At 32.2% G+C, this 23,932-nt stretch overlaps 1 protein-coding gene across 1 annotated transcript in view; it reads left to right on the top strand.

The window, feature by feature from the left end:
• Positions 1–23,932, top strand: part of LOC136970675 (BRCA2-interacting transcriptional repressor EMSY) — a 72,345-nt gene that overhangs the window by 11,629 nt on the left and 36,784 nt on the right. The window contains exons 3-7 of the mRNA XM_067265137.1: positions 8,869–8,968; positions 9,041–9,115; positions 10,619–10,794; positions 16,160–16,336; positions 20,366–20,655. Of these exons, the coding sequence (XP_067121238.1) occupies positions 8,869–8,968; positions 9,041–9,115; positions 10,619–10,794; positions 16,160–16,336; positions 20,366–20,655 (818 nt within the window). The remainder of the gene's footprint in view (positions 1–8,868; positions 8,969–9,040; positions 9,116–10,618; positions 10,795–16,159; positions 16,337–20,365; positions 20,656–23,932) is intronic.

Here is a 23,932-nt window from a genome sequence, read left to right as displayed (position 1 = left end):
TCCTTCACATTTGGGTCGCTCTCCCTTTTAAACTTTTTATATAAATGACGAACTATTCGTCTCTGGGCACTGAGAGAGTTGCTCCACCACAGTGCACTGTTTTGCCTTACCTTGACTGTGCTGGTTGATCTGTGATAGGAGGCCAAAATAGACGAGGCTAGATGTGTGGCCAGTTCCTCTGCCTCTGAGATATCTGAAAGTGTCTGATTGTTAGGGGAGGCCCAATGGCTTTTGAACAGATCTTGAAACTGCATCCAATTAGTCTTCTTAATTTTTATGACATTGCTTTCAATTGCTGGGTCATTGGTTGTAATAGTCGTTTTAATGTAGCGATGATCGCTGGCCCCATTTTTGTCTAGGGTACTGTAGTATGAGATGGACCGATGGGCTTTGAAGCTAGCCAGCCACAGGTCAATCCAGCTTTTGCCCCTGGTGCTGTAGTAGGTGGGTAGTGGACTGGTGTTGCATGAAACCAAATTGTTCCGTGCCATAAACTCACACACAGTGTAGCCACGTGGGTCCTCCTCTGGGCTGTGCCAGGTTGGGGACTTTGCGTTGAAGTCTCCATTGATCACCCAGAAGGGACTTTTGATGTTATTGGAAATGTTCTGTAGATCTGCAATCAGTTGCTGAATATCCTCAGCTGGGGAGCAATAAACAGAGGAGAAGTAGAGTTGTTTGTTGTTGTGAGATAGAAGGATAGTGGTCACGAAGCTTGTGCTGAAATTAGGACAGAAATTGATCTTGAGGTTTTTATTGCAGACCAGGATGCCTGCCTTAATCACCCTGCAGAAGTCTTGGTCCGGAAAGGTCCTCCACCTGCTGAAGTGCACCAGAGAATTATTTACTAGGTAAGGCTCCTGGATGAGGACTATGTCAGCCCTGTGGTCATCTGCCATTTTTTGCACAACTGAGGAGGCTGCCTTGGACCTTTGTGTGTTGATTGTGAGAATAGTAATGTTGAAGGTATATCTTGTGACATAGATGTTGTCTTGGTTATAGCTTGAAGCCTGCGTGAGAGCAGGTGGCTCCATACTGATGATTGTATCGTTTCCCCCCATCGTGACATTGTCCATGATGTTCGAGTCCCCTGAGACTTAAGAGCTGACTAGTACATGGTATTGGCAATGACCTGTGCTATAAACCATTTTAGGCATGGGCAGTTGGCTGCAAAGGAGTTATGGTCTGTGTCGAGTCTTTTGTTCTGTAGATTGCTTTTATTGTATTTGGCACAGTTGGTGCATTTTGGGCCCTTATCCTGATTTGGGCATTCCTTCAGGCAATATTTCCTGCCACAGTGGCTGCATTTTTGTCTTAAGTCGCATCTGGTGGAAATGTGGCCAAAGCCACAGCAATTGAAATAGCAGGTGACCGGTATATGGTCGTCTACCCTGATGGAATTCCATCCAATAGCCACCCTGCCAGCCTCAATGAGGCTGAACCAAAGCCTGGGGGTCATCGTGAGGATGGCATGCTGCACCTCCCCTCTGTTCTTGGGGGAAAGAAATTTGTCAAAGGAGCAGGCTTTTTGGAAGGCCTCTTTAGTGTAGTTCTCACAAATGTTTGAGTTCTGAAGATAGAGATGTTCCATCATGTCTCCGTATGTCATGTCTATTGGCAGGTTCAGAAGGATAATTTTTGGGTCTCTCTTTTTCTTTTCTCTCACCTCTATCTTGTCTACCAAAATGGTGTTTTGTTTTATTGCTTCCTTTAAAGCCTTTATATCCTGTTTGGATTTCACTTTTATATTGATGTCCCCACTTGGCAGGGGTCTGATGTTTCCCACGTTTAACCCAATATCTTTGGGTGAGATGTTTTCCTGTAGTATGGCCATTAGCTCTTTGGCCATCATTTTTGGTTCATGCTGGTCTGCGGTTGCTGATATGATGAGATTATGGTCCTCATTCTGCTTTTTGCCACTACCCCCCTGATTACCTGCAGTGGCATTTATCAATCTAGTTTCCTTGCTTTTAATTTTAGTGTTCTTTCTGACCATGTCAGAGTAGGACGGAGCCTTTGGTTGGGCAGCGGCATTCACCCGCTTTTGTCTCATTTCTAGGATTATGCCGAAGAGTTGGTTTGCCGCAGCATGCATCTTTAATGCGGCCTCCCTGACCAAGGCCCTTTCCCCACTTTTAACCGTCATGCCACAGTTCGTAGGAATGTTTAGCATTATTGTTTCCAAGTGAGAGTGGATATTAGATAGTAATTCCTACTCCACAAAATTCATATTCGTTGAGCCAGTCCCGGATGGAGTTGGACTGCTTGGCAGAGTATCAATATTCATGTCCCTTGTGCTATCCATCATAACAAGAGGTCAAAGAAAGATCTCGCACTGGGAGGGCCACCAAACAACGAGGATGGGCTGGCCTATGCACTAGTACCTGGTAGTAACTGAACCCAAGTCCAAATGTTGGGATGACGCACTAGTATCAGGAAGGAGACTTGACTATTTCCACACTGGAGATAACTTGACACCAGACAGAAAGGGATGCGGATGGCAACCGGTAGTTAAGCAAAGTTGCCTAAGATGTCTCCCAACAAAATGGCTACAAACTTTAAAATTAACCACAACCACAGCTGGGGAGGCCAATATGGCAGATGCCAAAGGAACCAACTTGGGTAAATAAAATACCTAGAAAAGTTAGGCTTAGCTCTGCTAAGCCTAAACAACCTGCTAGGATTAGAATAGCCCTAACCTTCTATACTAATGTAGAGGGCAACCCAAGCTAAGTCTAATATCAGGCTTAGCACCAAAAGTAGAGAAAATTTTCACAACTTACCTCTCTGGAGCAGAGAGACACACGTCTTACCTGTTTGAAATCCAAACTGAAAGTATGTGTTACAATATTACACATCACCAAAAATGCATGTGCGACACCAGAATCAGATAACACATGACCAGCTAATTTTGGTTTGAGCACATTTGATCACGGAGAACAGAAAACAGTTTGTATTTACACAGAAAAATTTTTATTTTTACGACCCAGGATTTGACTACAAAGTCATCTGCAAGTAAACTAACTAAAGAAATCTAAGGTAGCTTACCATAGAATAGCATTTTAGTTAAATCTTGGGTTGTAAAAATAAATATTTCTCTGTGTAAAATGAACTGTTTCTGTTCTCCACGATGAATCATTTCCACAAATACTTCCAACCATATTTGATCAGTTTGTTTGCAGCTGACAATTGTGATGTATATTGGAACCTTGTTATTTCAAAACTCAAGGGACCAAAAAAACACGACTTCAAATTATTCAGGTTCGAATTAGTTGAACTTTTTTTAAATCAAAGTTTTTTGTAATTCTTGAATAAAATTATGATGTTATCGTATATAGTAATGTGTACAAATGCATTAATATTACAAGTTATTACTTAGTAATTTAAACTATTTCGAAAAACTCAATTGGCATTTACTTAATGAAAACAATGAAAACATAATCAAATTACATTCAAAGCAAGATCTGAAAATAATGTATGAAAGAAGCTTAGCCATTATTACAGATCCTCAATGAAAATTAAATATAAAAGATTATTTCAGAAATTCTCGAGAATTCTCAGAAAATACGATTTCTTGTTCTCGATTCCTAAAGTTTCCGAAATGTCTGGAATTTGGAAAACCTACTCGTAGCCAATCAAAGAAAAGCAGCATTAATTGCAACTATGTATTGTGTTGCAAGAGACATTTCTCAACTATAATTTATACTATAACAGTAATATATATAATTTATACTGCCAAAATATAGTTGCCGAGATTTGAATTTATAATTGACACTATTTAAACTATTTAAATTATTTTTTTCTTATTTTCTTTTAATGTTATCTGATCAGAATTTTTCAAAAACAAATTTCCAAAATTCAAATTTGGTTGATAAACCAAACATAGTGCTAGACATGCCAATCAAATTTTCCATTTGGATAACAAAGTTCGGAAATATTTAATAATCTTATTAAAAGTAACGTTTCGTATATGCGATCATTTTCGTGATCTTTCAACAGATCTCTGACTTAACATTGTCTAAAATATAATATAAATGTAAGTATCTGTAAGCTCAATAGTTATACTAAAGCCAAACGATTGTTGGATTAGATTGGTCTATATTACTGCTACTATTAATAATTAAATGCTAAGCAATTAGAGATTGTACTCGGTCGGTACTAACTGTCCCCATTTTAGTGGAGATAAGGTGGCGTTACGGTTGCCGACCCTACTGGTATCGAGTCAGCTTGGCTGGCAATTTCAAATTAAGGCCGGCAGTCGACAAAAAAATATTTAAGTGTCAGCAAAATGGTTTAAAATATAAACAAAATTATATTTTAATTGAAAAAATATTATATAAAATTATTTTTAATATTTAGTATGTTTACTTAATGATAAAATGCTTGAACAACACATTAAATACTTTTTTTCAGCAACACTAATTTATTTAAATGAATGGTTTTAACCCCCTTTTCATAGGTCTGCATCAGGCTTAACAAGAAGATTCCAACTGTTTAAGGAGACAGCGATTTTTCAAGATGAATCAGTCTAGGTTTTCGTTTGATTCTTTTTTTCCTAGAAAAAAGTTTACGCAGTTGTACATATAGGAAAACCTGGCTCAAGCGAACGAATTCAAAACTTGGTTAACTCATGATTATGATATTTGGCTCATTGCATCATTTTCCAAACCTCATTTAATGTTAAATACAAAGGAATTAAACCAACTGTTTAAGGAGAAATCCAACTGTTTAAGGAGACAGTTCTAATCTTGTTAAATTTGACGCAGACCTATGAAAAGGGTTCTTTTTTTGTCAGATGATTGAAGTTTCGTAGAACAGGCCCCTTTCTGTTCTGAGAACACTAAGAGGCCCAGGAATGTTGTGTGTGATAGCATGTACTGTATTCTATGTGAGAGTCATATTGTCTCTTAGTGAAGGGCTCATAAATTGCATGTTCTATGTTATCTGTAAACTTTATTATATACGTTATTTATAATGTTGATGCTTATATACATACCTTATCCCATGTAACCAAGAAGAAATGAGATTGATAGGAAAGTCAGTTGTTAGAAACCTGACCTAACTAAAGAAAATTCTGGATTTTCCAGTTCTGCCGAGGAAATAAAGAAGCAAGAATAGATATAAAAAGGGGTCAAAATGTTCTTTTAAAGAAATTAAAGTGTTGCCGAAGAAAGTATCTAAGGTATTGTTCAAGCTAAATTAGATCAGCCTGTAGAGAAGTGTTTTTAATGATCAAATAACTTTCCCATTATAACTATGAAAGTTCTTCTTATGATTTGTAGATGATGCTGTAATACGTTAAATTTTCAAATGCAATTTGCATGATTCTAAATAAAAATAATTGTTTATGCTAAGTTTACTGCTGTTTTGAGTTTTAAAAATTGATTTTTCAAGATGAATCAGTCTAGGTTTTCGTTTGATTCTTTTTTTCCTAGAAAAAAGTTTACGCAGTTGTACATATAGGAAAACCTGGCTCAAGCGAACGAATTCAAAACTTGGTTAACTCATGATTATGATATTTGGCTCATTGCATCATTTTCCAAACCTCATTTAATGTTAAATACAAAGGAATTAAAGCATTTAGGAGGCATGCTGATTGCAAGAAGCATGAAAAAGAAATGCATCCTCTCATTTACCTTTTCTCTCCTCCAGTCATCACACTAACTAACAGAGTTTCCAAAGATGGCAGATCTTAGATGGCACAATGGAATAGTTTTTTTTTTTTTTTTTGAGTGAAAGGGAATTAGCTGTGATTTCTTTGGGGGTAGTATTGCAATATTAACTTTATCTGAAATAAGATTACAAATTTATTTTATAGTATACAATAAAAGTATGCATAGCCACATATGAATGGAGAATTTTTGGATTTTTTTTGAATGATTGATTCTGGATTTCCCAATTGTTTTCCATTCTTAAGCTTGATGTTTATTAATTAATGAATATACCATGCTTGTAATGTAAATTGTTAATTTTTCTAAGATAAACTTTAGAAAGTATTCAAAAGAATTGGAACTGGGAGTTCAGAATCGGAATTGGGAGAAATTTCGACATCATCCCGTCACTAAAAGATACCCAGAATGCATTTCTGTTCATTGGAGAATAGTCAGTCTTGGTCCCAGGTATTGAGTTACTGTAGGATTAAGATTTGTCTATCATTAAACCCAGGAGACATAAAGTAGGTCTTCAAAAGAATATTTTAAATGCTTCAGTGCGTCTGTGACATTGATAGATTTTAGACAGAAGGATAAATTAGTTAAATTTCTAAAATTAAGAAGCCATTGCTTCATTTACTTTCATTTCTCTTTGTTTTTATTAGTTCACAGGTTGAAGCTATGTTTGCTTTATATAGACTCGTTTGCTTTAAGTTCAGATAATTTTATTGTATATTATTGTTTAAAAGATATTAAATTATTTATCAAAGAAATTATTAGCAACAAACAGACAAAGAAATATTCATACTTTTCTTCTGATTTTAATGTAGAATATTCCACTTCTGTTATAATCAGAGATGCACTGATGCTTTATTATAACACATCTGTAGTAAAATATTTCATTATAATATTAATGAACGAATTATTAATTATCAGTTGATTATTACAATCAACTATTTGAAAAAATGAGCTGTACCATTATTTGATGAAATCTAAAATTGTAATATTGTGTTGGTGCAAAAATAATTCTGGTTTTCAATGATTAATTTTAAACAGTATATCTTGGCTTAGAATAAAGTTTATTAATTGAAATAAGAACCATTCAAATCTATACATTTTTGCCAACATGTAACAAGTCTATTTATTCCAGTAGCATAGAATTTGGAAGTCCTGGAACCGATAAATTCTTTAAAGGCATTTTGGGTTGCTGCTTGGATGTTGAAAACTTTCTCTTGCAAGAAGTTGTCAAAATGTTTGAAAAAGTGATAATCAGTTGGAGAGAAGTCTGGTGAGTAAGCTGAGTGAGGTAGAGTTTCATAGCCCAATTCATTCCTCTGCAGAGTCATTTGTGAAATGTGTGGTTGGGCATTGTCATGGAGAAGAATTGGTCTGTTTTGATTGACATAAACTTTTCAGTTTTTGGTACATGTTGTTAATTTCCTGACAATGCTTCTCTGTTGTGATAGTTTCACCAGGATTCAAGACGTTGTTGTGAATAATTCCATTTGCCAACCACCAAACAGTGATCATAACCTTCTTTTGGTGCAGCTTTGGTTGGGAAAGTGTTTTGTTGGTTCATCTTGGTCCAGCCACTGCACAGAATGCCGGTTGTCATACAGAATCCATTTCTTGTCACATGTCACAATGTGATCAAGAAACAGTTCATTTCGATTAAATACCAAAGGAAAATGGGGTTGAAAATGCTTGGTTTTGTCCACTTGACATTTCATTTTAACGATCATTGTTGTTTACAACTTCATCAATTGTGGAGCATTGACTTTTATATGGAGAAAGAGCAATGCCTCAAAGTACAGCCTACTGTTGGTTTTTGCACTTCAAAATTGAAAATTTTGACCTCAAGGATGGATTACACACCAGTTGACCAATTGAGTTTGACAAAGAGTGATTGAATCAACTTCTTTGAGAAAATCCACATCAAACGACCAGAGAATTGGTGGGGTAGATGGACTGTAATCAAAAATCTGTGGTGAACCACCTTCACTCAATGGGCAAGGTTCAGAAACTCGACGTTTGAGTGCCACACACTTGAACAAAAAATAACAAAAATCAAAGTTCTACAATCGCCAAAGTCATAAACAGTTCATTTTTATTGCACAAAAGAAGCATGGAGCAGATTTCATAACAGCAAGTTTTTGATATTCGTTCAACTCATGGCACCCATTTATCAAGTGTTTTCGATTTTCCTGTTTGGTGCAAATGTCAAACTACTGTTGAATAGTTAATGTTTAGCTCTTCTGCAATCTCTCAAGTTGTTTTGTGGAGATCTACTTCAATAATGGCTTTCAATTGGTTGCCATCAATCACAGAAGGACATCCATAACCTTCCTCATCTTCAACGCTCTTGTCTCCATTACAAAATTTTGGAACCAATGTTCAGATGTATGCTCACTGATTGTCCTCTAGCCAAATGCTTGGTTGATAGTGCATGCAGTTTCTACAGCTTTATGTCCCATTTTGAACTCATAGAATAAAATTCCTCAAATTTGTTTTTTTTTTTTTAATTTTACAGTATAAAATAAACAAAAATAAACATGAAAACAAAGCCATTAGAATAAATCAGTAGAGAATGCTTTGTGCTTTAAAATGGTATATTACATTAATTCATAATTATACATAATTCAATAAAATTTTAGTCCAAAATAAGCCTCAAAGTTTAAAATAATGAAAACTGCAAATATTTTTGCACCATCGTATTAGTTATGACATCTTCGATTTTAGTCATTAACAGATATAATTTAGTTTATTTCTAAAGATTATTGGGCTGCAATTCAAAAATTTGTAGACCTGTAAATTCCTACTGGCATCTATATTTCTGTCCTTCCTTAATCTCGAGAACAGAGTTACATAGATGAAACTCAAATCTGGAGTTAGATAGATGAAAGTCGAGACCCAATATGGGAAGCTTAGGGGCAGGAAGACCTGATATATGAACTTCCAGTTTGGATTTAAAATCACGTTATTTCAATTAAGAAAATTTTCTCCTGAATGGAGTTAGATAGATGACTGACACGACTCCATTGTTAACAGGAAAAGTATGACACTACTAAAATTGAATGCATTTTGATGAAAAATTTCAGCCGGCATTGTGATGATGTCAATAATAAATATTTGGTTATTACATTTCTTAATTATTTATAGCATATTAATTAAACATTTTTTCTCTTTGAAATAATTTTATTATTATATATTTACTTAGAACTAGAAGCATATGCTGCCATTGTGTCAGCTTTTAGAGCTCAAGGAGAATTGACGAAAGATAAGAAAAAATTGTTACAAGAACTTTCTGCAGTTTTAAGGTTGGTAAACTTTTTATTGCATTTTGAATACTTTTAAAAAATAATAATAAAATGATTTAAATTTCTATTAAGCATATCATTGGAAAGACATAGAGCTGAAATTAGAAGAGCAGTTAATGATGAGCGTTTAAATACTATTGCCGATCGGTAAGTTAGTAATTTTTCCATTAATTTAGTGTTTTATTTACTATTTCTTTTTTAATATTTTTATATGTTTATGATGGTTGTAATACGGTTCATGATTCAAGATTCACATGACTCTCAAATACCAGCAGTACAGTTTATGCGAGTCATTAGACCATTCAGTTTTACCCAAAAAATTTTAAGTGACAAGCATAGATAATATCATAATAACTTTGCAAAGATGATAAAATGTATTATATTAATATAATTGAAATCATACTACATCAATATCCATATAATAAACAGGTCAAATTTGATTTACAATAGTCAAGAAGTAATACCATCTTGATACCGTTAACACATTCAAAATCCTATCATTCAATTTTTGACTTAAAGTATTTGATGATGAAGCATTGCACAATACTTCCAGAGATGTTAACATTTTGATAAAATACAATTCATGCATTAAGCTAGTAAATGTTTTTATAATGTATTTATAAATTCTTAATTGCAGTATAAAAAATGATAGTTTATTTTTGTTTAAAAAATATTTTTGAGTGATTTAATTTCGAAATATTATTCTTAAAAATTTGCATTTTTCCAACCACGTTGGAGCGAAAACGCGTTGTAAAGGTACCGTGTTGTAGGAGGCCTACCTGTATTCAACTTAATTCACTTTCTTTTAAACACAGTTTGTCAGTTCAGAAACTTCTTTGTGTCATTAGAAAATGCTGTTTTTAGAACCCATACACGTAACCACTTTTTAATTTTCTAATTAATAAAATGATGGTTTCTCAAAGAATCTTAGAATGGATAAATAAGTTATAGCCTAAAAATAGGGAGACTTCAGTGCTGCAAATTTCAGTTAATGAAGAGTTTTAATAAATGCTTTGGTAGGCAGAAAGGATTATCATATACTAATGTAAAATGTTTTGACAGTCACTTCATTAATGATTGCCGTCATTTATCCAGAATTGTGATAAATTTATTTAAAGATTTTATTGTGTTGGCTATAGAAATGTATTTAGATAATCTTTATTAATAAATTTATTATGTCGATGCTTTAGAATATGGTAAACCACTGCAGCAAATCTGCTTATGTTAGTATGATATGATTTTTGAGGGCTGAAGGAGTCAACCCACAAATCATATCACTATGCACTGTCCTTTTGTACAAATAGAAGACAGAGCAGCAATTACAAGAAGGCTTACTACAACAGATTGGTCAATGTTTAAACTAAACTATATGTATGGAGAGTCTGTACTGCCATTGTAAGAATTTACAGTATTGCTAAATAACAAAATTTTCACAAAAAAATCATGTAAATATTTTTTAATGCATTATATGAATAATATATTAGCATTTAATTTCTATATGGTTAAATTCTGATTATCACATATTTATATTAGAAATAAATACAATATTAAAATAATTGATATTAATATTAATAAATACTTATAAAATATTTATTATATAAAGTATTATTAACAAAAATAATAATTGATATAATGAATACTTCAAAATAGAATTTATGGACCAAACACATCCGTTGATTGGGCAATAGAAGGTCGTCGCCTTATTCCTTTATTGCCTCGGCTAGTTCCACAAACGGCTTTTACAGCAGTAGCAAATTCTGTTGCCAGTATTCAAGCTGCCAAAAATGCAACGATGCCTTTGCCAAGCGCTTCAGGAGTTAAAGAAGGTGATATATTTTAAATGTTTGTTATATAAAGTAATGTAATTACAATTGTCAGCAGTCTTATGGATAAATAATCTGGCAGATTGTTTGGCAATACTAAGTCAGTTAGTTTGTTGTGTACGTTGTTATATGTAATGTATTAATTTTTTTAAATTTATTTTATACATTGTGTATTGATAGCTACAATAAAGGAAACTGAACACACCTGTCCTGCATTATTCCCGAAAATTTTTGTGTTGACCTCATTGACCCGTGTAGACGACCCCGAATATTTTTGTCTCTACATCGGAACGTTTTTGATACTAGATGTCGTTATGCATCATAATTTTTATATTAAAATGAACTTTCGAAATATAATTTTTTTTGTTTTTATATTTTTCAATATATTTATTTTGTTTATGCAACATAAAAAATAATTTTTAACGACACAGTAAACACGTAAATTATTATTTAAAAAAGAAATTTTGTTAGGCTTAACATCGACGAAATTTCAACATGGCATCACAGGCAACGGAGAAGAATTTCAACATTGGATAGGTTAATAGCCATTTGATTTATTACTTGGGTTCTGAAAGGAACTACTGTACGTGTATTCCATGTGCTCCGTTGAATTCCTGCCAACCCGTTTTTCTGTTGTATTGCCAGTTTCACATATTGTCACTTGCCAATGTTGCCATATTGGCAGACAAGCAAAAATGGGGTAGAGAACTCAATACCCAACATTACCGCTTACCTTGAAGGCAGTCTTCAAACTATGTGAACAGGAGAGGAAGCACATGGATTCTTAAATACAAATTAAATTAAATTGAATGAGTTACAATTGAGGAAACTTACATAAATTGAACATAAGTTGAATTAAATCATTAATCTGATGATTCCATGGGTAAAGGACAAAATTTGCAAACTGGTCTCTTAAAAGTTCCCACATAAGTTTTAAAGGTGATGACTTAGACAAGTCTATTTTGGCCTGGGTGTGGTATAGTCACTCAACCAAGAAGCCATTTGAGTAGTGGAGGATTCTCCTCTTTGATTAGTACCAGCTATCCTGATGTTCCTTTCTTGTCTCCACTTAGGAGGACAAATATTCTGCATGCCATTTTTTCCAGAATTGCTGTGTGTGGCATTGGAGTAGCTGCTATCTGGAAATTCTAGTCTGTTTAAGATGTTCCAAATCAGGTTCTGAAGTTGTGTTTTCCAATAAAAAAAATGACCTGGAGTCAGTGCATCCAAGTCATAGATGCCACTTGTGATGGGTAAAGTAAATGTGAATTCGGATAAGCTTCAATTTGAGTTAGTATTGTTGTAATCTCTTTGAATGTGAGTAATGTCAATCCAATGACCGTCCTGAGATGAATTTTGACTGACTTTACTCCAGCCTTTCAGATACCACCAAAGTGCAGTGAACCTGGAGGAATGAAGTGCCATTGGATTTCTTCCATTGTTAGAAAATTTGGTAGCTTATTGTTGTGTTTGAGACTGAAGAACGCACTGGAGAGTTTGAAGCTCATTATCTGCTCCCACAGAATTTTTCCCATTGTCACTACAAATCTGTTGGAAGCCCTCCTGTCAATGAATCTTCTATGGGTTGCAGTAAATGCTTCAGTAGTGAGGTCACTCCCAATTCTAAGTGAATAGCCTTTGTTGAGAAGCAGATGAAAAGTGCTACAAAGGCCTTGAGATGTTAGAAACCTCTTCCAGGTTTAGAGCAAAGTAAGAGTGGACCAACATAGTCTACCCCTGAATTGATGAATGTCCTTTCTTGCTGAACTGTATGTGCTGGAAAATTGGCCATCAGTTGTTCATTTGCTGATACTCTTTGTCTGAAGCATGTTATGCACCTGTGTATGAATATTTTAATTGCATCTTGCCCAGATAGGATTCAGTATTTCTGTTGAAGAGATGTCAATAATAGCTGAGTACCTGCATGTAGAAGTCGATGATGCTCATATGCAATAATGAGTTGTGTGAGGTGATGATTTATTGGCAGAATGATTAGCTGTCTCTGGTTGGATTTCAATTCACTATTGCCAAGACAACGCCACCCTGCGGATGCTCCTTTTGTCAAGAAATGGATGGAGAGGCTGAAGACAGCTCTTTTTTGATATTTGCTCATACTTGCTAAAACTGATCATTTCAACATAAGATTCAATGTGTTGTATAATCCTGATCCACAGAGAGATCTACTCTGTGTAAAATGAATCAGACTCCTTTAACTTATTCCTAGTATTGTTGATGAATCTAAGACAGTATACAGTCACATGTTGAAGAGTAGACAATGATGAATATTTGTGTAAAAGTGAATCATCAATCTCGACATGGATAGCATGAATTTTTGCCCTTTTCCCAGAATGTTTAAATTAAATGCTGAAGAAGTGCTTAAATTAAAACATATTTTTGTGTTTATTTTAATTTAAACATTTCTTGATTGTTAAAGATATTAGTTCTTTTTAGAATGTAACAAATACTCAACTTCAATATTATTATTACTTTAATACAGTGGTTCCCAACCTTTTTTTGACCGGGGACCACTTTGATTTCATTGTTGCTAACAGGGACCACAAGGTTTAAGAAAAATAAACTGTGTCAATCTAAAAATAAACTTTAATCAAAACTTTTAACATAAGTAATCGTTAAACTCAAAAGTAACATGCTTTAACAGTACTATTATAATAGAAAACATAACATTTTTAGTAAAAATTAAATTCAGTTTGTATCAATGTGGGAATAATTTAAAATGAATAAAAGTTTTTTAAATCTTTCACGGACCATATTTTAGCTCTTGCGGACCACTAGTGGTCCGCGGACCACTGGTTGGGAACCGCTGCTTTAATAGAAGAAAAAAGTAAACTATGAAATGGTTATTATCATGACTGTATTACTTAAATAGCATTTTGCTACGTATGTAACATAACAGATTTCTTATTTTTATATTTATATTACAGGTATTTATTAAACTGCTTTTTGGATTTTAGATTTCTCATTATTTCTAGTGCTTTCAGGTTCCTATAATTCATCCTCAGTGGCTTTATTTTAATGGTAAATATTCAAAAATTATTTATTTATCAAAAATCACATTTAAGAAAATATCAGTCCATATTAGAAAACAGTCAAAAAGTAACATATAACAGAATACTTTTAGGCCAAGATTCCAATAGTGTAAAAACCCTTGCCATAAATACATTTAATCACATGACCATGATATTTTATGCTGGAGCAGGTTGTAAAGAGAGTTGAACAGTATTCAACTTTTGACACGAATATGTCCGTAAAACGATATCATCAACCAATCAGAAGTCAGTAAAGTCGATGTCATTGTGTGGGAAATGAGCTTTCATGTACATTCTCTCGTGGCTACTTAGAAAAGACCTAGAATAGATCTGTAAAGATTCGTCAAAAACATCCGAAAGTATCCATGTATGTTACACGAGACAGCCTGATTATAAGAATGGATATCTAAAACAAGCAATATGGACAGCCAAAGGAAAATCCTTCAATTTAGATGAGTATATGAAAAAAGCTAAGCGTATAAATGCAGTATAGTATCTTAATAATATGGTGATAAAATTTAATATATGAAAGTAAAGATACTATTTTTACTACATTTGAAATTATAGTACAGAAAAACATCATAGAGTATAATCATTGTCTTTATATCGATATATCATGTATACAACCGTAACTTTGATAATATCAGCACCATAAAAACTTTGCTAGTGGAGCCAGACCTTCATCGCAATCCAAGCACAAATGCAAATACGTCATGTGATTAAAAGTATTTATGGTGAGGGTTTTTATGCTAGTGGAGTCTCAGCCTAAAAGTACAGTAAAGAATCGTTTATCTGAATCAATTGGGGACTGGGGTTGTTCAGATAACCAATTATGTACGAAAAAATATATTAATCTGTCCGATGTTGAAATTTTTCTCTGTTGCGTGTCGCTTCGTGTTGAATTTTTCTCCATTGCGTGTTGCTTCGTGTTGAATTTTCATCGATTTTAAGCCTAACAAAAATTTTTATAATAATAATCGAGGCTATTGTATCATTAAAAATTATTTCTTTATTTTGTACAAACAAAATAAATATATTGAAGAATATAAAAACATAAAAATTATACTTTAGAAGTAAATCTAGTATCAAAAACATTCGATTCGGCACGACACAGTCCAACTGAAAAGCATTCAGATAACCGACGATTCGGATAACAGGTGTTTGGATAAACGACTCTCTACTGTATTCTGTTGCGTGTTACTTTTTGACTATTTTTTAATGTGGACTAGGAAATAATAGTATAAAGTGTATGAAAAGGCACTGAATTTGGATCTTTCCTAGTCCTAATGTTCTGGATATGTTGGGCCTCATTCTTTACCGCTCAATGACCCCATTGTGGATCTAGACAAACCCAGAATGGACCTGGAAAAATGGCCATCGTAGTGTCCACAGGGTAGAAAGATATACTGTGTGTTTATATATGTATATATATTAGTGCTCACTTGTCTTAGTGATACAGTTTATATTATTGTTGAAGGGTTTTGATTTTTGTAATATTTTATGAATAATTACAGATTGGAATGTCACTTTTCATCTGTCATCCATGTTGCTTGATCTCTCACTCAATCTTAGTGCATGTCAAGCCAGCTCAAAATGAATATATTATAAATTCAGCAAATAAATCAACACTTTAAGTGTGAGAAATTTTCAGTATATTAGTATATTCAGTAAGAAATACATTATATACTGTATTGGCATTTACAGTACGGAATACCAAACAAATTTGAATTATGTTTTAAGATTATTGTTTTGCAGTGCAGCAAATCCAATCATCCTACAATTGTGTGCTTTTATAAAGTAATATTATATAAACAGATACATAAATATAACAAGAATAACAAATTATCGGCTAGTTATCGATTCTTTTGGAATGGATCTTTCTCTAGAAATATATTGTTGTTCAAAATTGTAATTAATCCAAATGTTTAAGGATTAGGATTTTATCAACTTATATTAATTGTTTCACAGTTTAGTTTTAGCCCACTTATATCTTAAACGTTCGGGGATTGATTTATACAGTTAAATATAATCTTAAACTAGAATTTTGAGCTAAGAGTCTTGAGATCAACTAATATGCCACAGCTTAAGGTAATAGAAACTGTCTGAATAGTCTGTAGAGAATTGGTGATTTACATTAATAAATCACTTGGTCAAATTTAAATATAGGATGTATGTTAAATTTTAATTAAATTAATTATATATTTTATATGTTATATTTTTAAAATTTCTTCAAATGATTGAGACATTCACCTATATAATTTTTATGTTAAATTTTGAATAAAACATTTAAAAAACATATTGATATTTTATGTTACTTTTAGGTGCTATTCCAACAACTAGCAGTGCCCCTCCTACTCCATCTAGAACCCCTACACCTACACAAACATGTAGAGTTTCATTACCAAGTTCAATTCCTGTAAAAACTACTTCAGTAAATGGAAACAACTCTGGAAATCTTACTGGTGGAATTATAACAAGACTACCTCAAGAAACAAATGGTAAATATTACATAATGTCTCCCCTAAAAGTTTAGAAATTCAAGCAAATTTGAATTTTTTAATTCTTAACTGTTATTGTCTACTAACTATAAATTCAGATACTTTAACTACTTTAATTAAAAAAAAAAAGATTAAAAGAAATTTTCTATGTAAATTATTCTATGTTAATATTATGTTTCGACTAACAGTTTTCATTACTGCTTAAAATGAAACAGTGTATGTCACAGAGTACCGAGTCTGCCTATTAATATCCACTTATTTGAACGGATGCTATAATAGTTTATTTGAGAAATATTTTTACTCTCCCGGCTCTGTGACGTAGGATAATACGGAAAGTATGGCAATTGGTCAAAAAATGACCCTTTCCCAAGATTTTTATATTTTTGGCTCAAACCTTAAAATGTCGAGAAATGCAAAAAAACTTTCAGCGATTTTACTGTATATATAGGATGTTAGGTTGTACGGGGATGCATGATTTTATTCACCCTCTTTGAAGTTTAATAAATCTTGTGCTCTTTGTTGAAAATTTCAGAAATTTTTGCAGGGAGGTTTGTTTATTAGGAGGATTGATGCTATTAAATGTTGGTGCTTAAAGGTCAACGAGGTGGTGAGATAAAGGGGTCGTGTGTTGTGTTTTGAGTGGGTTCTGACTTAACGATGATTTTACTCGTTATTAGTATTTACAATTTTTTACAAAATCCATCGCTACCCTCAAAATTAAGCTTTTTGCCATTTTATAATAGTTAAAAACATAAAAAGTTGTTTCAAGTTAAGCAACTCATTGCTGGTTTTTTTTATTTTACAGCTTTATAAATTATCAATTTTCCTAAAGTATATTTTCAAATTAATTAAGGCTTTTTTATTATTATTTTATAAATTTGAATATTATAAAAATTTTATTTGAATTCATTTGTTATCTATTAAAAGATTCGGTTTCTATATAATTTATCAGTTTCTATTTATGTTATGTTATATATAATGCATGTACTAGATAACTATAATATGAATAAAACACACCTTTAATAATCCAGCAAATAAATATTAGCAACATAAAAACATTTTTGACCATTTTTTAAAGATCCTCTTCAGTTAACATAAAATAGAACATCAAAATAGAATGTAAATATGAAATAAGAATTCAGAGGTAAAAATATAAATAATGGAAAATGTAGTTGTGGTCAATAAAATAAACAAACACAGAAATAATATGAATTAAGCTGAAAATGTCACTTAATAAAATAAAATAAAACTAAAATAAGCAATGTCTCTTAATGACATTAATTTTCGTAAAAGGACCGCCGTGTGGTAGCTAATTTGTCCGCATCCCTATGGTTGATGCAACCAGTTCTCTTGTGCGCTTTAAAGATCTCTAACCTTTCAAGATATTTCATTGTGTGTAAATTTGTTGTTGGTTTAATTATTTCTGCTTGATTCCAATGAACTTGAATGTCTTGTTGTCTTGCGTGAGTTGATAGCATGGTGTTGTTTAGGTTCTTATTAATCATATATTTATGCTCCTTGAGACGTTGCTGCAAGTTGTGCATTGTGGCACCCACATAGACAAGATCAGAATTAAAATGTTGATCGTGTAATGGTATAGAGTAGATTCCTGTGGCCGATATCATTTCTTAAGAGCTTGAAAACTGTAGGATTGTGTCGATATACCACTTGGAAATTATTAGTCTTGGCCGCCTTTTTAAAGATTATTAAACATGTGTTTTATTCATATATTATATTAGTTTGCCTGCAATAATTACTAAAAATGTAATCTTTCGTTACAGTTTTTTTCTACTGCAATTATATAATTTACGTTATAGATTATCATCATGTACAAACGAGAATAAAATTTAATTTTTTGTACTCAAATAGACGTAATTTTTAATATCTGTAGTGACTGTAATAGATATGTGTCTATACACATAACCTGTCATTGAAAATAGATGAAGTAATAGTTTAAACAAATATTAATTATAAAGTGCTAGATCATAAGATCAACCAAAAGTTTTATAGTCACTACTGTTTATAGACTTAACAAATTAATCTTTGTCTAACAAGATGATGTCTAGGTGTTCGGGTCTCTGATTCAAATGAAACTTGGCGAGCATGTAGACCTAAACACAAACAGCTCCTTATCCAAATAATAGGACCCACTTCCCAAGTATTTCTGTAAAACGAGCTTCTGAAAATAGAGTTTATGTCTTTAGAAGTTTTACTACTACTTATAATGGCGATAAACGAGTGGATAAGATGTTAGGGACGGAAGTTATTTTTTCTGTAATTATTCTATTGTTTTTATACAGTGGTATTGTTATATTTAAAGTATAACAAACACGAGTGCATGAGGAAATTGTCCATAACATTAACAATTAAAAAAAAATGCTGAAACTTTGCTACCCTATTTTCATAACAGACTTGTCTTTTTTGTCCATCCACAGTAATGTCTGAAGCTTATTCACTTGTGTTGACATAGTATGTAACTAAGAGAAAATATATCTGAAAATAAATATGAAGAAATAAAACTTTTATTTAACAACATATAAGAGTTAAATCTACAGAGACTTTGTTTTTGCTAAACAGGAAATGATGTCACGTTTTTTAAAATCTTTTGATTGTTATAAAACAAGATATTTTAAAAAAACATATTATTATTAAAGTTATAATTCCTTGCCTTTTAAGTTTTTATAAACTTTAAATGCGAGGAATAATAATAGTAATAATAATGCTAATGATACAGTAAAATAATAAAATTTTGTTACACGTAAAAAGAAAAAAACTAAACTTGTGAAAACGTGAACCTACATCATGTAGCATCAGTGCCTAGCATCATCTATTTGGTTATTGCTGCTACAAAGAGAAGCAAAACTTCCAAAAAGCTAAACATTCAATTTTCAGAGGCCCATTATTCAGAAATGCTTGAGAAGTGGATCCTATTATTTGGAAAAGGAGCTGTTTGTGTTTAGGGCTACATGCTCACCAAATTTTGTTTGAATCAGAGACTGAAACCTCTGGCCTTCTCCTCGTAAGTACATTCTAAAATAAGTCAAAATTATGAATGTGTTATTAAATCATACATATATCATCTTACAATATTTTCCATTATTAATAATAATATGGCATAATGATTTATGTTAGAAACATTGCCAAAATTATTCTATAATTATGCTTAAATAATTAGCCAATGATCTAAAGCTGGAATAAATAATTATGCTAATTATTATAATTATTAATAATACAATTACCGTATATCTCGGCGGATAAGACGATAGTTGAATCATAAAAAAAAGGCCCCGAAAATCCGGGGTCGTCTTATAGGACAGATACAAAAAATTGGATTGAAATTTATATAAATTAAAACCGTTATAAAATACGGACAAACCGTAATTATTTACTAGTAGAGAGTATGTGCACAAAATAGAATAGCCCATACGACGTTTTTGTGAATAGGCAAGGTCATTATCCGAATGCCGAATCAGTGCGAATGCTTGCAACAATCGCAAGACAGTGCTGCCAGATGCAAGAAAATAAATTTGTTCATTTGAAAAATTACATATTCCACTTATAATTCCGTATATGTTATACAGTATTATTATTCAGATGATGATCACTATTCTAAACTAAATTCATAGGCCATTGATAGTTTGGGGGGTCGTCTTATAGGACAGATATATGCTAAAACTATAAAACCTCAATGAAAATTTATACCTCGTCTTATCTGAAGGTCGTCTTATCCGCCAAGATATATGGTATATAATTTGATCCATTTTTAGGTGAAATTATATAATTGGATTATTTATAATTAATACAGCTATATCCTCTGAATAATCTGGCCTTCTTTGTTTAATTGTGTATTGTGTTATAGTTTGTTTAACACATATTAATTTAAAAAAAAATTATATATGAAATATTTAAAATGCATTGAATAAGAGTCTAGGTAAAATATTTATTTCATTGATTGAATTTTTTCAGATTTTAACTATATTGTTATTAATGAATTAATAATAATATTAATACTTTATTAATTTTTTAAAGAGGAGAATCGGAGTGAAGATTTTAATGGAAAAAAGCGAAAAAGATCTGCATCTTTAGACTCTGCATCGTTACCAGAAAAGATTACTATATCTTCTAATCCTTTGGTATCAGATGAAAATCAAGCACCAGAAAAACCTGTAACTACTACAAATAATGGAATGTTATGCTCAAGTACACCAGTTACTACTCAAGCAACAATTACAAGGACTTTTGCTACAACACCTATTAGAATAACACTGCCTTCATCTCAAAAACAAAATGCTGCTGTCAGTTCATCAGCTATACCAAAAGTATGTTTGCTTTTTCTTTTTCAAATAATTTATAATTAATGTAACTATAAATAATATGTATTTAATTCACTTGCTTTTAATTTACACTGTAATTAATTAATTTTAAGTAAATAGAGAAAAAAATAAATAAAATAAATAGCAGAAAATTTTTACAAGCATTTCTGACAATAAAAATAACCAAAATTTAGTTGAATTTTTCATTAAAAAGCATAAGTTCATGTAAAATATGCATGTTCCATAAATACAACAGTAGCATGGTATTGTTTCTACTACAGTTTAACCATTGAGGATAGTTTATTACTGTTTTACTGTATGTTATTGACAGTGATAATGCCACAATATGCCACCTAGATGATTTTACAATAAAAATAATTATTGAAAGGCTATAAGCAGGCCTGCTAAGACTCTGAATATGCTGCATAGCATCATATTTGGGTTTTGGTCCATATTTCAAAAACAGATGTTGGACATCAGGCAGGAAATGGATGTCTAAGAGTTACCATTCCCATGCACAAGACAATTATTAACAGCGTGTTGTAACAGAAGAATTTCTGATAGACAGCTCTGTACAGAGCTGACTACAGCTACTGGTGTTCACAATAAACTGTCTACAGGAGACTTAGGCAAATGGTCTTTTTATCAGATGTTGCACTCCATTGATTCATGCGCACAAACTCATTTAAGATGAAGTCAAGAATGTCAGCACTGATTTTGAATGAATGGGACAACGTTCTATTTACTGCAGAATGTACCTGGACAGTTCTGTTTACAGTCCAAGTACAGTCTGCAGAATGATTCTCATTTGATTAGAATCTGGAGAGAACAGAGTAACTGATAGTTCCATTAACATCCCAGAAAGAGATCAGTTTGGAAGTGGTGATATCGTCTGGCTTAAAATTTTTTATAATTAATGTAACTAAATAATATGTATTAATCGATATAATAATAATGTTAAAACTGATTACCGTATTTTACGGACTATAAGAAGCATCTGAATTTTGGAGGCAATTTTTCGAAGAAAAAAGTGCGTCTTATAGTCCGTAAAATACGGTAAGTATTTGTGACATCAAATGTGTATGTATTAATATTTAATTTAATAAAATTATTATTTATTAGACATTATTTAATATCAACAAATTAATTAGTTTCTAATAATTAACTTTACCATATAATAGCCCAATAATTTGGCATTTGGTTTGGTTTTTTTATTTAATAAAACAATGATGATGTTATCAAATTTTTCTTTATCAATAACCTTTGTACTAAGAGCATCCATTCAGAAAATATAAAGATAGAATGCACTGATTATGCCTACTGGCTGCACTGAGCTTTGTGTTTTTGCAAGAGAGCAAGTTTTTGCTTGTCTCTTTACCTTCTTGCAATACTATATAAAATTGAGGATATAACCACTCAGTGTATTCATTTCATTACTAAGTAATCAGTCTAGCTATTCACATCATTTGTTTCTCAGTTTCTTGTTGTAAATAAACTTTAAAATTGAAGTGGTGGTGGTGATGATACAAGATAATCATTATTGTTTTGTTTTGGTATGAACAATGGAAAAGTCATCAATGGTTGCATTCAGTGGACTCAATGGTACCAGAGTAAATGAGTACTTTTCTGTTCTCATTCTTTACAGAAGCACTTCAGAACATGTGGAGTGTGTTGACATCATGTTTAATAGTGGACTTTATTTATGCTACCTTTGGTTATCTATAATTGAATCAAAGATGGCAGCATTCACATAGCAAGTGAAGTATATATTATTTATGCATGTGAAGGTGTGCATTAAAGTATTAATCCACTCACAAAAATTTATTAGCAACTAAAAACATATATGTATGCAAAATAAAACTTTAAAAATGAATGTAATCTACTTTGTCAAATGTTTTCAAGTTTGCAGAAATGAGCAGAAGCTACTGAAGTGCCACTATTCAATCACACCAAGTCATAATTTATCATTCAGCAGATTCATTGCCATTATGTAATAGATACTCCCATCATATCTCTGCTCAATTAAAACTGTTGAGTCTTCCGAATGATGCAAATTTTATCAATGTAATGTTAGGATCATTGTATTTATAATGGCTAAAATGCCTATTTTAATAATAGTTGAATTTTGCAACAATAGAATTTTCTACCTTAGTTACTTAAAAATGACGGCTGATATGTTTTTCTTAGATATTCTTTACTAAATTATATATTTATTTTAAAAGAAAGGAAAGCAGTTGAAAATCTCATAGCAAAATGCAAATACAGTCAGTTTATAATATTTTTTCATTTGTATTTAACAATGTGAATGAATTTTAATATAAGTAATTTTCTGCATTAACTTTTTCATTAATTTATTTAAGATATAATATATCTCTTTAATTAATTTTGACATGAAATTATCGGCAATGTAAAAGATGATGTCGTACATTGTTTTTTCACATTTGCCGTTACAGATATTTATTATAATATGCTAAATATTGTGACTATTTCAGTTCTTTTTTTCTAATTTTAAATTGAATTATTAATGATGACATATTGTTTTAAAAATGTTAAATATTTAATGAAATTTAAAAAATATCTTTTTGTGGTTCTAGTTTACTTTACATGATTGTATCGATTAGCAGTTTGTATTAACTAATAAAGATTTAAAGAAAATGTAAAACACTGAACTAACTTTCTTCTATCTCTCACAAAATCACACCACATGATAGCATGAATGGTTGCTTATTCTTTATGGCGTTATGCAGCTCGTCCAATGTTACATTGTAGTGGTTGGCATTGATGTTCATGTGAGGGTCTTTAAAATCCATCAGCAAAGATCCCGCAATGTCAAAAAATGCAGTCGTCATAACCTTACAGACAGAGACCCGAGAGTTGAATTTTTGTGTGTTGGTGAGCCAGGGTGTTTCCATTGCATCCTTGCTCATCTACTGGTTGGCTGAAAGTGGTGGCACCACATTTTGACCTTGGATGGATTTTGATTAATTCTGACCCTATTTTTATGACTCTGTGCCAAAAAGAAAATGTGCAAAACAACTGATCTTCTCCCTTCTTGTTCATTGGTATATGCTCTCATGCCACATGTGACATCATTCCTCTTCCCTTGCACCAGACCACGTGGCACGGCATGAACAGGTTTCATTTGATCAATCCTAATATATTGGGACGACTGAACAAAATTTGAATAAGCTTATCACAGAACATCAAAGAGACATATTGTACTGAGGAAAAATGACAGTTTTAGCATTTTAGCTTCAGGTGAGAATTACCAACAAAAATGGGA

This window comes from Centruroides vittatus, unplaced genomic scaffold, assembly GCF_030686945.1.
Source record: "Centruroides vittatus isolate TY-2023 unplaced genomic scaffold, ASM3068694v2 contig_2104, whole genome shotgun sequence".
Classification (NCBI taxonomy): Eukaryota; Metazoa; Arthropoda; class Arachnida; order Scorpiones; family Buthidae; genus Centruroides; species Centruroides vittatus.
This window is presented reverse-complemented; position numbering and strand designations above follow the sequence as displayed.